The sequence below is a fragment of the Larus michahellis genome, chromosome 9 (assembly GCF_964199755.1).
Source record: "Larus michahellis chromosome 9, bLarMic1.1, whole genome shotgun sequence".
NCBI lineage: Eukaryota > Metazoa > Chordata > Aves > Charadriiformes > Laridae > Larus > Larus michahellis.
In genome coordinates, this window is record NC_133904.1 from 11,922,968 (window position 1) to 11,939,315 (window position 16,348).

At 38.2% G+C, this 16,348-nt stretch overlaps 2 protein-coding genes across 2 annotated transcripts; both read right to left on the bottom strand.

Annotated features, from left to right (window-relative positions):
• Positions 1 to 357: 357 nt before the first annotated feature.
• C9H15orf48 (chromosome 9 C15orf48 homolog) lies at positions 358 to 5,417 on the bottom strand. Its single transcript, XM_074600784.1, has 6 exons — positions 5,317 to 5,417; positions 5,155 to 5,215; positions 4,771 to 4,859; positions 3,946 to 4,006; positions 3,180 to 3,271; positions 358 to 1,350 (listed from the first exon to the last, which is right to left on the bottom strand). The coding sequence occupies exons 2-5, from the start codon at positions 5,194 to 5,196 to the stop codon at positions 3,203 to 3,205; spliced, it is 261 nt and encodes an 86-aa protein (XP_074456885.1). The 5' UTR covers positions 5,197 to 5,215; positions 5,317 to 5,417; the 3' UTR covers positions 358 to 1,350; positions 3,180 to 3,202.
• Positions 5,418 to 6,593: 1,176 nt separating this feature from the next.
• On the bottom strand, positions 6,594 to 15,872 carry AFG2B (AFG2 AAA ATPase homolog B). The gene is made up of 8 exons (XM_074600785.1): positions 14,670 to 15,872; positions 13,430 to 13,615; positions 11,909 to 12,067; positions 11,127 to 11,336; positions 10,469 to 10,696; positions 9,006 to 9,140; positions 8,195 to 8,320; positions 6,594 to 7,508 (listed from the first exon to the last, which is right to left on the bottom strand). Exons 1-8 carry the CDS (start codon positions 15,744 to 15,746, stop codon positions 7,356 to 7,358), a joined length of 2,274 nt encoding a protein of 757 aa, XP_074456886.1. The 5' UTR covers positions 15,747 to 15,872; the 3' UTR covers positions 6,594 to 7,355.
• Between the last annotated feature and the right edge of the window lie 476 nt (positions 15,873 to 16,348).

Genomic DNA, 16,348 nt, shown 5'->3' on the forward strand with positions numbered 1-16,348 from the left:
AAGCTTTTTTGGGAAATGTCCAACACCAAATATTGGTCAGATCCAGTGAATCACTCCCATTACTCTTGCTTGTTTTCTACAGCTAGTCCTAGGGACAACAACCCTCTGCACTGAGCGAGACAGATGACAACCGCAGGATGAACAATTTCCTTTAATGATTGCATCAGGCCGCTCTGTTAAGTTACTATTTTCTACAGAAACCACACGCGCCAATGAAGTAACTAGACAGTATAGTACTATACTAATAGCATCTTGTGGTAGAGAAATGCAGGGGGTAGGGGACATCAGACAGAGAAATGCTGACACCGTTGCTATCAAATGCAAAGAAAGCCAAACAAAAAAAACTCAACACAGCTCTTTGATGTCAAGGTATCTTGTATTGTGGTTAAGGCCTTTAAGTATTATTGTAATAACAAAAATCAGTAATTAATTAAATATTGCATGTATACTGCAGAAAGCAACCTTCTGTTCTTCCAGAAAACTATTTACAAATAGACTACTTAAGTTATCACCCACCTGCAGTTAGAAAAACATGACCATAGATTCTAATGGTGCATTTCTAATGGTGATTAGAGGCATTAAAAACATATTTCTAACCTATATTTGAAAATTTAACAAGCCAGTGAGCATTTTAATTAAACTTTGTAATTAATATGAAAGTTGGAAGTGATACAGTTCCATGGAAAAGTACTAGGCAGGGTGAGTGAAGATAAAGATTGTTTAAAAACTCCAAACCCAAAACCAAGAACTGAATGGAGAAGACAATATGGAGAGAACAGAATGAAGAGAAGGAAGAACATTATTAAATTTATTTCAACAGCCTCTAAATTGTCCATGGAATAAAAAGTCATGGGTTTGCATAACACAGGACATGGAAGTCTTACTGTTCTCATAAAAGTCAGCTCATAAAATTCAGCCAATTAAATTTTTACTACAGATAACAGAGTTACGACAGAACAAGGAAATAATTTGTATATTGCTTTATAGATTTTTGTTGAGTAGTTGCAGGGGGGAGATACAGTAATTGCTCTTGGTGTGCTCTACTTACAAGAAAAAACTCATCTGTGCAGGAGACAGAGTATTTTCAGGGACAGTCTGAGAACACACACAATTGTCCCAAGAACGTTAACAATACTCATAATCTTTTTGAAGTGCAGAAAAATATTTTGATTTCTCACATTATGTGATTACCCTCCCCATAAATCTGTATTAAAAAAAAAAAAAAATCAGCTAACAAAGCAAAACTTTCTATTAATTACCTTTGCTATTATGCTTCAGCACAGGATGAGAGAAGGAACAACTTGTGACTGATGGCAGCCACACTGCTTAATGGGCTACTGGAAGACACCACTGAAAAGTAGTTAAGTACAAAAATTATGTAAGAATAACTTACACTTATTTCCCTAATGTTGACAGATACTTCGTCATAGTATTGCAGACCATACAAGCGATTTACTGAAGAACAAACTCATTTAATTCACACATCAACTCATAGCACAGCACTTTGTTGTTTGTTTTGATACAGTCCAGTAAAAATACAGAAATATAGAATAACTTACAGAAAATATTTTAAAATACTTTGCTATTAAAATACTTAAAACTTGTATTCCACAGAGCACTGGATTTATGTGGTTATATGCTATTGAATCATCTTGTAATGTCATTCCTTAAAATGAAAGCTAAGAACATATCCTGAAGATTTGTGGTTGCTCTTGCTCTTAAACATAAATGCTGCTGAGTCATCCTTACTTGATAAACAAATATTTACGTTGCATCTGCACACAAATATGGGATAAAATAACGTTTTAACTTTTTTTTTTTTCTCAGCATCAATAAATCTGAAGAAAACATAAAGCTTCTGGAGCCAAGCTACCTTAAAATTTGCGAGACAGCTTTATTAACTTAAGTTTTGTCTTTGCTGCAGCAGAATAACCTAAAGTGCTTCACTATTACTCACTTACAGGGACTTTTTCCAATTAGCAGTTGTTTCACTTTTGCTTTCTTCCTTACAGAAAGTAATACGCATTGTGAACATCCACTCTAAAAGAAGCTGTATAATATATTGTGAAACTGCTTGGGAGCGGACACATGCAGAAAATACCCACAAAAGACTGTTCTACCGCTGGATGCATACATCACCTCATTAATTTACCAGGGGTCTGCCCATTACATTCTTTCCCTGGCCAATCCATAAGAAAACACACAGATGCTTAAAGAGGAATTGTCTCTTCATAGAGTCATTCCTAATTTTCATCTGTTTTTTTCTCTTTGTTAAAGCAGATGTCCCTAACAGCATGTATCTAGAAATGTTTTAAACAAATTGTTAACTGTGCAGTACATTCGAGCAAGCATATGAACTACCTTGCACAAAAAGAAGAAAGGAACCTTATGTAATTAGTTTTGGATAATGTAAGTTTCCTAATTCTAGTAAATTTTTCTGATTTTAAACATGAACTGTATTTAAATACAACAGAAATTATCTCATTTTCAATTCCCTTTTAGCCATACTTAATTCTTATGTTCTAATCCTGCAGTCTCAAATATACCCTTAAATAACCTACTGGACTCCTCAGTGGGTTAAGGTGAGCGCGTGTGTTAAGTTTTAGTATTAGCAGTCGAACACTGGTTTTGACTTAAATTGTCATCACATTTAAGGTAGAAAATGTATGCAAGTATACTTTATGACCACATAGCTTGCCATACAAAGACATCTCCTGGCTATGATGACTATTTGGTCTGTATACAGCATCGAAATACAGTATAGAGAGGGAGCAGACCAGGAATTGCAATTTAGAAGGGCTTTTGGGTAATCTCCGTTTATGAAATTTACATGGAATGTTGCAAAAATTTTAAATGTATTTTATTAAAAATATATAAAATTACAAAATTCATGTATTTTGAGAAAAAAAATTTCTATAAAAAGTGTGAAGCCTTTTTCCATTTATAATTACCATCTGAATATTCAACATTTGACATCAAATGCCCACTGAAAAGGAACATTTGAGACAGATTTTTGGACTGTGTGGATGTTGTATGCCAACTTCTAAGGCAACATGAAACTCCTCATCCAGAGTCCAAAAAATGTAGGGAGACCCTAAAAATGTAGCAGAAGCATTTCCGCACACTGATTTCAGTAGTCAAGTTTGTGCAGAAGTGATTCCACTAGATTCATAGGGTACCTTTTTGAGGCAACAGAAACTTGTCACTTCGTAAGCTTTCTGACATTTTCCAGCTCTTCTATAGGTTTCCATTTCTGATGAACTGTTAATAGCTGGAAGAAATTCAAAGGAAAATATGAAAAAATTAGCAAAATCCCAGTGAGCATTTACTGCGCTCCCACCCCTCCCCATATCACACATGAACTTATTGCTAAAGAAGGATCTCTAGTAACTTTACATGTTCCTTTCAGAAGAAAGCAAAAATAGCAACTGATGACATATTTAATAATTTGTTGAACAAAATCACTTGGCTATTAAATAAGTAATAATGCCAAATCATTTTATTTTTCCTTATCCTCGATGCTCTACTAAACTAAGATTTTTTTCATTCAGGCTGCAGTACTCAAAAACGTTCCTAGTTAATTTTGTAATTCAGGAACGAGGCAAGGGTAAACAGGATTTTCTCTATACTCCAAACTTCCATGGTTATAAATAGAATTGAGTAAATGGATGTTGGGGATGAGGGAACACCAACCAGAAGTAAACTATAAATTCAGGATCAGACCTAGAACGCAATAGCTGAGTCCCTATCATTTAGTAATACAAGGAAGATACTTTACATAAAGTAATGAATTAAGCAGTTAGTTCCACTTTTTAAAAGATGTATGTCACCCTCTACGTTTTTTCCTCATTAATATTTTTTTAGTGCTTACATGTTTAAATAAAGTTATTCATTGTGCTAGAAATATATGCTATTTGTACTGACTATATTATTTATACAAATTACCTTCTGAGGCTTGGAAGGATCGACAGTTTCCCATGGTTCTGGATTTCCACTCTTGTTAATGCTTTAAGAGAAGATAAAACAAAATAGGTACTCTGTTTTAGGGTGTGATGTGACGTACATTTTTCTTATGTGAGCAGTGTATTGTCAGTTGAACTGTTCATGTAAGTAGATCCCCGAAACACAAGTTTACGGGTTTGGGCATTTCTGTTTTAATCTCTGTGTAGGAATGAATGGTGGCTTGCTTTATCTGCAGCTTCCAAAGCACCAAACCAGCCAACAGTGTTCAAGTATAATGCGTTATTGCTAGGGAAGCAAGCTGAAAAATCAAAACTAAATAAAAAACACAGAGAAAAAGTAAGGATATTCTTACTCATGACAGCTAAAATGTCTGTTCCAATCACTTTAAAGTAAATATAAAAATTCCTAAAAGCTTAAAGAGTATAGGATTTAGGTCCAATTATTAGCCAAGCCATTATCAAATGCTGCCCTTTATATACAAGTCAATAGCCTGGTTACAACATATCTGTACGTCGTCTACCTATTTGATGATTTGAAATTCTTCATAAGACCATTTAAAACCTAAAACACCTAAAGCAAAGAAAAATTATAAGCTATTAAATCATAAGTTAGGAAGTAATTTGGACTACACTCCAAATTAATAATTTCTTCAGTATTTACAACCTGCAGATACCTTAGTCATTACTAGTAGTCTGGAACACCCGCACGGGTTTATTTTTTTTTTGTTGTTGAAAAACTTCATGGTCAAATATTTCCATTGAACAAAGGAGGTTAGGGTAAACTCCAAGCAATAAGTATTTTGCTTACATGACATCGGATTTGCTGAATAGGGAATAAAAGGAAAAACAGAGTGCCCCAACTGCTGCAGAGGACAGTACTCCAACCAGGGGAATGAGCTGAAAGACATAAAAGGAGAAGAGTTGAAGAACTGGTGCTCCGGCTATGAGCCATGAACAGGGGGAAGAGTTACAAGGCATTAAGGTGTGATTATCTATTAAGGCATATTACCTCTATATTAGTACTCACACCACCTCACTTTCAATGCATAAATTTCAAGCTACACGCGCCCCTTGCTACCACGATTTCCTCTATAAGGTGCTCGTTAATTAAATGGCACCTGCTTGAGCCAGCTGGCGTCCCCTCGCCCAAGGGGCTTATTTACCACAGAACCAACCTCTCTGGCAAACTTACTTCTTTTTTTGCTTTTAGTATCTGGAAGAAGTTCGTGCGCATCCTCGCTGCAGCTGCGGACCTGGAACAAACGGTTTGCTGTTACCGCACCCCGGGCGGGGACCCCCCCAACCCGGGCTGCGGGAGCCGATCCCGGGGAAGCGGGCGCGACGGCTCCGTTACCTGGGCGAGCGGAGACGGACCGGCGGCGCTGCCGAAGGGCACCAGCGCTGACGGAGGGTGCTCGCCGCCTTATATGCGCCCAGCAACGCCCGCCAGCGCTGGCGGCGCCACAGCTCACGGCAGCGGCACCGGACGGGACGGGGGAAGGGCGCCCCCCGGCGCGCAGGCGGAGGAGCGCTCGGCGGAGCCCCGGTCTCGCAAGGGACGCGGCGTGTGCTCTTCCCGCCACTCCTTCCCTCTCCGTTACTGCTTCACGCAAACCTTGCTTCTCCCTTTCTCCTTTGTCTCCTTGTTTGTCCCTTTCTCCAGGAGGTGCCTGAAGAGCAGCGTGTCTAGGCAAAGGCACAGGTTCTTCTCAGAGCCCAGCAAGGTGCCCAGTGACCAGAACAGGAGCCGGATTTCATTCTGTCCCCTTTTACTGCACCAAAAGCTTAACCCTGGCCCGGGTTCCCACCGCACTACTGTGTTGTGCAGGTCCTATCACTTTCCAGTACCTCTGTCTACAAAAAAACTCCTATGGGGGCAGCTAGAGGAGCATAAATCTGTTTCTCCCCCTGGAAAGCAGGAAGAGGAAGGAGAGGTTTTTCTTTGCTGCACCTCTGCTGGCTTCACTGTAGCAAGGAGGGGACAGGGCACAATTAGCTCTGCTGGTCCGTCTAGGGACCAAGTACAGAAGTCAGGTAGAAGCATCTTTGAAAGAAAGGAGCTGACAGCATTTTGCTGTTCTAACGACTTTCAGGTCTGGGAATTCTAAAGTAGTACTCTCAAACACTGGAAAGCAAAACAGAGAGTTACCTTGAAGGTTTTAATACTTGTACTTCCAGCACTGCTGCTGAGAAAGCTTTGGGTGTTTGGGACATTCAGTGGCACTGGCCTAATTGTTGCCAGCAATAAAGCAGCAGGATGGTCCTTCCCTAGGAAATGGTGATCAGAGCCACCAAGCTGTAGGCCAGTCATTTACACCTGAACCCTTTCCTAAGGGTTCCTAAGCAGCCTCTGCTACTCCCCTTTGCCCTCCGCAGTCGCTAACTGCCTTAGAACTTCCTTTTGTGATCCACCTCATGGTAAACTGTGCTGCAGTGACACAGTCCCTAGTGTCCTCATTATGAGAAAAAAAAATAAATTTGTTAATGGGTTTATAACTTAAGAACCTCAGCTGAAATAAGAAACTACCTTCAACAGTAGAGTATTTAGTTCGCAATCATTTTCATGGGGAAAAGGAGAAAATAATTAAAAATGTCCTACCCTGGTAAGTTAAAATGCACACTTAATTATTTCCTTTGATATATCTGTGTATTTTAGAAGACAACTTACAAACATGTATTGACAAAGAATGGTTGGGTGGGGAAAAGAATTCTGCAGAAACTGTTAAAACAAAACTCCCATCTCTAAAGGAATTATTATAGTTTGAATTGTTTGATTAGAGGCTTAGTATCTGCTTACTCAATCCAAATGTTTGTACAGTAAGTAGTAACTGCTCTAAAATTATTTCAAAAAACCCAGACTCCTAAACTTAACAAGGTATTAAGCACCAACAACCTTTTTACTGCCACTGTATTTTGGAATCTGCTTGTAAGAAAGCAAGCCTATAGATACGCACATACAAAACACCTTACACTTTACATAGTATGGGACTTGCTTCTTTCTATTTATCATTCTGAAAGCTTCTCTATTTTTTTTTTTTAAATATTCACTGTCCTTTGGAGACTTCACAACACAATTTAAATATTCTTGTTATGCCAGTGTTTGTACTGAAAACTAGGAAATCTACAGTAACGCTAAGCTGTTCCGCAGTGCTTTATCCAAGTATCTCAATTACTCCTTTCATCAGACAGAGGAAGCCTAGCCAAAACAAACAGGACTTTGATTTATTCTCCATTATTGAAGTCACAGATTTTTCATAAGTGAAATTTTACTGTATTCATATACACTGAAAACTACAGTAAGTTCAGTATAAAAAAAGCAGGAAAAGATGTAAGCCATTGCAAAGTCTTTGTAATATATTTAAAAATACCTATGCCACATCACTCCTTTTTGATTCAAGAGGCTAATTCTTGATTATTAAATTTTTCATAAAATTCCAAGTCTTTTATGTTTAAGGATGGTTTTACAGTCCTCAGTGATTTTACAAAATGCTCGTGTTTTACAACAGTTGCTTCAAGTCCATTCTCTTGCAATGCCAACAAAGCAGCCTTTAAAAGAAAAAGAAAGAAAAGAAACAACTTGAAGTGCTTATGTTTTAAGTTGCAAAGAAGTTATTGTAAGTATTCTAAAATATTTTACATGAAACCAAGTTTTAGGTAAAGTATCTCAAAACAGCATTGTGTAATTTATAGTTATTTAGCAATAGATATAGTAATCAAATAAGATTACTATAAGTTTTTCATTCACTTTTTTTGTCTGGATTAGACAATATCCCCTTGATCACTTATATTTTTGTATTTCCTTCCTAGTCTTCTCTCTTTTTGTGTAACTTATGTCAAATACTTACAGATTTCTCAATTTTTTTTCCTCTCTAGCCTTGACAGTACATGTTAATTTCAGATAAAAATGCTGCAGTTGCTTGCAGTACATGGAATGCAACCCATCTAGATATGAGCTTGGACTAGGAAGGGCCATGTGAAACAAAGGGTAGTACAATTCCTTAACTTCTAGTAAATTATCAGAGAAAGCCTTTATTCTTATTTGGCTTTTTTATTTGAAGAACCAACCATTGTTCAGTTCTTCCACTTTACTCATTCTCTTTATATTTTCATTACAAACTGTGAGAGAATCCGTACTACAGATGGCTCAGTAACATCTGTGAGTTATCTCTCTTTTTTCACTGAAAGGTTTCATTTACTGTTCAGTTCACAGACTAACCATGAGTATTTCTTACCTCCTTGCACAGATTTTCAATATCAGCTCCAGAGAAGAGGTCTGTTCGGACTGCCACATCTTCTAATGACACATCACTATCTAATGGAATTTTTTCTGTGCAGATTTTCAAAATGGAAAGCCTTCCCTGCACGTTGGTGCATATTATACAAGAAAACAAAACCAAACCAACCAACAATTAATGCCTCTCCAAAGCAGTACAAAATCTGAAGTTAGAACTAAGGAAAATCCAAAAGAGTACCAAAACTATGTTAGTTTTGGTGGAAGAGTGAATAAAATGCTATTAATGGAGATTATACTTACTCTTACAGTTTATCTCATTATTAAAGTCTGTTATTCACAGTTACTCATTACTTCATCAAAACACAGTATTTTAGGCTAAAGAATCCATATTTGGCCTGCTTGGCTCAATATTTGTTGGGGGAGAGGCTCAGGACAAGTACCTACACTACCCTTGGAAACAGGGTACAAGAATGATTTGAAGCAACGACAGTGAACTTGTCATGGTACTTCCTAAACTGCAGCTTGATTTTAATAATAATACAGAATTATTCCAGATATTGTCTATTTTCTATATGTAATACTATAACTACATACACCAGTTAAAATGTTACTGGTCTTTAAATTACAAATATAATTATTCCTTTTTAAACTTCTTCATTGTACCCTGAGTTTGGTGACTGATCTTCAGTGAATCGCCCATCAATTGTTAAATGTATTATAGGAATATGCCCCCTTTGCTCTTAAAGTAAAGTATGCTGGCAATTAATATTTTGCCATTTAAAGCCTCGTATGGATTTGTAATACCTCACCTTCAGATCTGGAGGTGGAATATAGATGACCTTGTCTATCCTTCCGGGACGCAATAAGGCATCATCCAACATATCCGGTCTATTTGTTGCAGCAACTACCATGAAATCTTTGTTCAAAGTTTCCTGAAACTCTAGCTAAGTAACAGATGATATAAAAAAAAAAATAATAGCGCAACACGGTTAAGATAGATATTATCTAGAGACATTAGTTAACTACTAATGAGAAAAGGGGAAGGGCAAAAAGATGCCGTATCTTTACATGTAGTTATTTTCCTTTCAATATTAGTATTTTGTTGAGGCAAAACATGCCTTCTTGCAGGCCAGATTAGATGACAAGGAAGAAATGATCAGAAGGCTGGAGCACCTCAGCTGTGACGACAGGCTGCAAGAGTTGGGGTTGTTCAGCCTGGAGAAGAGAAGGCTCTGGGGAGACCTTATAGCAGCCTTCCAGTACCTAAAGGGGGCCTACAGGAAAGATGAGGAGGGACTCTTTATCAGAGAGTGTAGTGATAGGACACGGGGTAACAGTTTTAAACTGAAAGAGGGCAGATTTAGATTGGACATTGGGAAGAAATTCTTTACTGTAAGAGTAGTGAGGCACTGGCACAGGTTGCCTAGGGAAGCTGTGGATGCCCCACCCCTGGAGGTGTTCAAGGCCAGGCTGGATAAGGCCTTGAGCAGCCTGGTCTAGTGGGAGGTGTCCCTGCTCATGGCAGGGGGGTTGGAACTAGGTGATCTTTAAGGTCCCTTCCAACTCCAACCATTCTGTGATTCTAAATACAGTGTGTATCTGCCTTGATGATAAATACGGACTTTCTGTTGGCCAGATTGTAACAAAGACCTTTTATATGCAAAAATTCAGTATCCTACAATTTTGAAACTGTTTACTTCAGTGTTCCCCCAGAAAGTATCATAATATTAAGACAGAAATTTAAATACAGAAAAGTTTGATATTAAGTGTTGTGAACAATTCACTGAAAAGTCCAGCTGCAAACTTTTTGTTTAGATAAGTAACTGATCATAATGGTACTGGTTTTGTATAAATCATGGATGAGAAAGCACTGCACATGAAGTAGGGAAAAGGCTTATAAGTAGTAAGTTGAGGAAGGAACCTGTATAATAGTAAAACCAGAATAATTAGTCTAAAAAATTACCTTCGTGTCAAGTCATGCATGAAGATTTTTGTGACAGAAGATGAACACCAACTAGTAATGCTCAGTAGCCTGCGTGGGTTTTTTGTTCAAACAAAGTTTCATTGAGGAGCAGTGTATGTAAGAACAGTTAGCAACTTATCTATGGTATTTTCTAAAAACTAAAAATTGTGAAAGAGTAGAACAGCATCTTTCACATTTTTAAGCTTGAGGATTTTAATTTTAAAAACTGTGAATGCAATCAACTAAAATTTTTTGAACAACTGGATAGCATTTATCATTATTTTTATATAGAAAAAGGAACATAAATACCTTTATTTCCTCATCACTTTGTTCTTGACATCGACCCTCAAGCTGTAGTTTGCTTCCTCTTCTTTCTGTGACTTTCAGCCCAATACCATCCAGCTCATTGAGAAGAACAGAAAGAACCCGCTCTGAGACACCATGGCCAGTTTTGCAGTGTGACCGAGATCCCAGGATAGAATCAATCTCATCTAGGAATATTATTGCTGGAGTATTTGCTCTTGCTTGGCGAAAAACCTGTGGGTTTTTTTTTAATTAATAAAGTAAAATATTAATATGTACATTCTATCAGGTAAGGTGAAAACATTTATTTACGTGTATTTTGTATTTTACTTAACTTTAAAGATACATTCATAAAGATTCACAAGAGCTGTTCTGGCTTATGTTTACTATAGGTGAATTCTGCTTCTTTTAATTTTTTTAAATGAACTGAAAACACAATGGTATAAATACTTTCACAATTTAAAACTGGTATAATTTTAGGGCCAGATTCTCAGTTGATATAAATGTGAATCTGTAAGTCATTTCTATTTAATAATCAAATGAGAGCCTTAACTATCATCTTTTCATTAACAAAATTTAGGGCTAACTAATGCTTTACAAAAACCAAGCAAAAATAAGCTATAGACCTTACAACAACCTTACAAAAATAAGATACAGACTGTACCTGAGATAAAATCTTCTCGGAATCTCCAACATAAGGTGAGAAAAGGTCAGCGCCACTTACAGAGAGAAAGGAACAGTGACAACTTGTGGCCACAGCCTTCACCAGTGTGGTTTTGGCACACCCTGATGGTCCGTAGAGAAGAATTCCCTTTGGATGAGACAGGCCCATCCTAGCAAACGCCTGAGGAAATTTCATAGGCCACTCAATACACTGTCAATACATAAAAAAAAGGGATGAAATTCTTAGTAATGAAACTAGAGTTCATATGCAATCAATAAAATTGCTGTGCACATTAATTACTCTCCTTGTACAAACATTAATTTACATTTGTACATTTACAACATTAATGTACAAACATTAATTTGAAATCAGAGAATACTAATTTGGTCTTCCTTCATATAACGCCACCCTTCTTAAAGTTTCCTCTCTGTCCCAAACAGAACAAAAGGCAAGCCTTGGAAGATGATACACAATAGCCATCCCTGGCTACAAATTCAGGAATCAAAAAAATTATCTGGCTACAAGTTAAGTGATTTTCAGCTACTAAAAAACATGCCTATTTTCCCATGATGTTACACTTGGTGGTGATACCTTGTGACTGGAAGATTTCTAACTTAAAAACATTGTAATAACTTAATGTAATATAAAAAAAATGTTTAAAATACAATTTATAATCAGGTAATTTGCAAGAGAATTCATTTCTATAATGTAGCATACAGAATACCTCTGAGGACATGGTTATTAGAAACTAGCTGCTTATCTAAATTTGTTTTATACGTTACCTGTTTTAACTTTAATTTCACATCTTCAAGACCACCAATTTGCTCCCAAGTGACAGGTTTACACTCTGTTAGTCCAACTGTACTTCGAAAAGAGGATGGTTGGATTTTTTTAAAAGCTTCTTGGAAATCTGCCATGTCAATTGCTGTTTCAGTTGAATCCTGAAGAAACACAGATAAAGCACATTAACAATACTTTTACATAATAACTTATAATGGCGCATTAGTATGCAAAACACTTCACAAAAGGCCAAACACAACTAATAAAGAAGCAAATTCCCACCCTAACAAGCTTAAGCACTGCAGACACAAAGATACAATGCAAAGCAGAATATATTCTCTTTAATGTCAAGTTTTTACACAGGAAAAGCCAATTTTAACAGAAATTAATGTTTTAAAGAAAAATAATGTTTTTCCTTAAATTATAGCTCCATTACACAGTAATCTGCTGAATCAAATGGTTGCTGGTTTCAAGGTTACTACACATCAAACCCTAGAATCTCTTAAATACAAATAAAAATATTCCAACTTACATTTTCACCACTTACTGGAGAAAGTAAGGCACTTTATTATCTCAAATAGGCTAGAAAATGCCACTATTAAACTACAGATGCAGTAATAGAACTAAGATGTATTTTACAAAGCGAATGCAGTTCTCAAGGCAAACAGGTCATCTACTTATTCATTATTTTCATTTGTCCATCTACTTCTTTCTGAGATACCAGGCTCAAATTATTTTGCTTATTATTTTCAATACTTGTAAGGTATCTGGAGATGGAACGTATAATAATAGGATGCTCTCTTCTTTCTACCACTGAGTGAAGACAGAGGGTTCTACTGTTCTCTGTAGATGCTCTGACTCTGGAAATTTTGCAAATATGGCTTTAAATCTCCACTCAGTTATTCCAGATGAAAAAACCATAGCAACAGTATTTTACAATTCTTGTAAAAGTCAGACTAGATAGAAAGAATATTAAGAAACAGGTATTATAGATATGGAATTAGAGAATTGCTAAGACGTTAAATTTCTGCACACTGGGAAGTTGTTTACCTTGTGTCTACAATCTACAACGTTATATCTAGCCATACAACCCAAATGATAATAGTTATTATCACTAGCAGTTACACATTTATGTGTCAATCTAAACTTTAATTTGCAGTTATTATTAAGAAGTAGAATTCTAAATTGCTGATAGCTTCAAGAGAGAGCTTTGGTGGACATTCTAGTTTAGTTTGCCAAAAAAGATTAAAATCTCTGCTTTGCGCAATCCTAAAAAGCTAGGGATGAGGATAAAAACTTTCAGCAAAGCTTTTCACCCAAAAAGGAGAGAACAGCCTTTTTTGGTGAGAACTGAAAGGACAAGTGAAGCGGTATATTTACATTTATAACACACTTGGTATTTTTTCAGTATTTTAATTTGTGAGTTATTCAATTTGTTGAGCTTTTCAAGTAAGCTGAGTATTAATGGGGAAAGGTTGGTACATATATTAACAACATTCTTCTTGACTGATTTGCAACCATACCAAAGAGCTGTGGAACACAGCCTGCATAGCAGCTTCTCTGCAGAGTGCTGTAAGGTCAGCTCCAACATACCCAGTTGTCATTTCTGCCAGTTTAACCAAATCAACATCTGTAGAAATCGGCATACTAGATGTCAACAACTGCAGGATGGATCTTCTTTGTGTAAGTGTTGGTGTCCCAATAATAATCTAAAGCAAATACAATAAACAAAAAATTTAAATTGATATTTTGCTATATTCCTCTTATTTCATACACCTAGGAAGCAACTTTGCCTCCACTTTATACTGCTTACTGAAGATTTATACGTACTTATACTGCAACTAAAGAATTTTACAAGAAACTTATTACTAGCGCTATACAAATGACAACTATTTAAAACATCCTCCATTTACACTTACTTTCCAAGTGAACATTGTATAAACAGTTGTTCACAAGACACTGTGAGCTAGTGTCCATCAAGTCCTATTTTAAGGTAATTTCAACATAAGATATAACATCAAAATAACAATTTCCTTGCATCACAAGGACTGAATTAGATTCATCCGAAAGAAAAAAAAATCAATTAGACAAACATTCATACATGATTAAAACCCTGGTAAAATACCACCATAGAATATATCTCAACAATCTATAAGTCCTGGAAAATAATAAAATTATAATTGTGAAAGCATGCCCCCACTCCTGGAGATGGCCCAGGAGTACATTTAGCCAGCAAAATAAACAATGTAAGCAAAAGCATTATGTGCTGCATTAGTGCATATGTTTGTTCTTCTTTTGACTATTAGGTTAGCAGAAGTCTTCCACAGTAGACCTAGCCCCTGTTACTGAATCTGAATAGAATTTTTGACACAACAGGCTACTAGTTCTCTGTCACAATAAGCTTTTAAGGAGAAATGCATAAATGTTCAGTCTAGGGTTTAAATGAAAAAAAAAATAAATCTATGTCTGCAATGCTAAGCACCTGTAAGCAAAAAAAAAAAACCTCTAGAACAGGTCCATGTCTTTATCATAAAGAAGCATACTCTCCTTGTTCATTTTCAAGTATTTGGAGTTCTCAGTTTCCTGAGTGAAACATGCTCCCTATCTTACCCAAACTAAAGAAACAGGACATCTCAAGCCTGTAGAATCCCACTATGAAACAAGACTAGTAGACATAAAAAAAGTAAATTACTTTATTAACTGACCCCTACTGCACCTCAAACGTGCAAAAAAAAGCACATATGAATAACAGGGTTTGCTTACCTCTCTGTCAAATCTGCCAGGTCTTCTCAGTGCAGGGTCTAAGGCACCAGGCCTGTTTGTTGCTGCCATAATGACCATCTTACCCTCACTATCTACACCATCCAGTAGCGTTAGCAACTGAGCAACGATACGATCTTCAGGAGCATTGTTCGAACTTCCTCGCTTTGGGCATAAAGAGTCAACCTCATCAATAAACAGAATGGTTGGGCCTTCATATGACATTTCTTTGCCCTTTTCAAAGACTCTTCGCAAATTCTCTTCACTTTCTCCTGGTCTTGAACCATAGAGAGCTGGGCCACTGATGCAAAGCAGATACGCACCCACTTCTTTGGCGACTGCCTTTACAATAAGAGTTTTCCCTGCTCCCGGGGGCCCTATTAATAACACCCCATTAGGGACAGAAAGCCCTAACTTCTTGAAAGTTTTTGGGAAGCGGAAAGGCAGATCAATCATTTCTTTCAAAGACTTTGCCACATCATCTAGTCCCGCAATCGAAGTTTTTGCAGTGTCTTCTGATAAATGCCTGTACCATTCAAAAGTGACCACCTCCTTAATTTTTATGCTTGTTTGGGGGGTTATCAGTCCGGCTTCATCTGTCACAGGGTCCACAGACAGGATTTCAATGCACACCACAGGATTTTCAAGATTTGGGGCAACAGTAACAACATAATGAAGTGAAACATAAACATTTCTTAGCAGTTCTCTGATCGTCTCCTGCAAGACTGCTCTGCGAGTCGACTTTTTCACTGCGGAGCCCTTAAGGACCACTTTCACAGTCGCCTTTTTTAATTGGCGCCACGCCAGAAGTTTCAGCTGGCCGACACCCAGCGTGAGGCCCCTCAGGTCCCCTGCGGTCACACCCGCCGTTTTGCAGGTCAGATCAACCTGCAGGTACCCGTCAGCCAAATCGTGCCTGGGCCAGGCCGTGCAGAGACAGCAGCCGCTAGGCAGAGAGATCCTCAGCGGGGCGCCGATCCTGGCTCCCAGGAGGGAGAGGGCGGCAGGTCCCACCCTGCACCTCTGGGTGCCTTCATCTCCCGGGTCCAGGGGAAGCACCTTCAAGGCTGCTGCCTCCATCGCGTTCCCTCCTTCTCTGTGCGGACCCGTCCAGCTCTTTACTCACCCCGCTCCGCCGGGGCCCGCCAGCCCCCGCCGCAGGCGGCCGCGCTGACAGGGGCCGCCGCGCCTCAGCCCCGCGCATGCGCCACAGCGGAGCACGCGCACTGGGGGCGTTCCCGCCTTCCCTCGCGCTGCCGCCTCAGGCGCGGATGGAGGAGGTCAGTGAGGGAGTGCTGGGCGTGAGGTAAATGCGGCCTTCTAATATCAAGCTGCCCAGTTGTGAGCTCTCTCCTGGCTTCTTATACCTCTTCCCACAAACGAAATGTATTGACATTCCCCTCGTCATTATCACTCGCCGCCTTTTCCACAGAGCTGGTTTTGGTGGGCCTTCCTCCTGTTGCCTCCTGCTTGTCAGGTTGGCGCTTTTTAAACATTTTCCTCAAAGTTGGGCATGCGCTTTCCTGTGTCCCCTGTCAGTGCCTCCCTCGACTCAGGGTCGCACCTTATTTACCAGCGGTTGGGGTTGAGTCAGGTGTAGGTGCTGGTTAAGAAAAGCAAGTGGAGAGCCATGCATTGAGTTGACAACCTGCTGATACAAGTAATTAGGACACACATTTTTT

What these genes read in the sequence shown, in the direction of transcription:
- AFG2B (XM_074600785.1), bottom strand. Translation starts at nt 15,746, where the DNA reads ATGGAGGCAGCAGCCTTGAAGGTGCTTCCCCTGGACCCGGGAGATGAA. An exon ending in TGAAATTAAAGTTAAAACAG is followed by an intron (nt 11,337 to 11,908) that starts GTAACGTATAAA and finishes ATGTATTGACAG; the next exon opens with TGTATTGAGTGGCCTATGAA. An exon ending in TTGAAAATCTGTGCAAGGAG is followed by an intron (nt 7,509 to 8,194) that starts GTAAGAAATACT and finishes TTTCTTTTAAAG; the next exon opens with GCTGCTTTGTTGGCATTGCA.
- C9H15orf48 (XM_074600784.1), bottom strand. Translation starts at nt 5,196, where the DNA reads ATGCGCACGAACTTCTTCCAGATACTAAAAGCAAAAAAAGAA. An exon ending in TTCAGCAAATCCGATGTCAT is followed by an intron (nt 4,007 to 4,770) that starts GTAAGCAAAATA and finishes CTTCTCTTAAAG; the next exon opens with CATTAACAAGAGTGGAAATC. An exon ending in ATCCTTCCAAGCCTCAGAAG is followed by an intron (nt 3,272 to 3,945) that starts GTAATTTGTATA and finishes AATTTCTTCCAG; the next exon opens with CTATTAACAGTTCATCAGAA.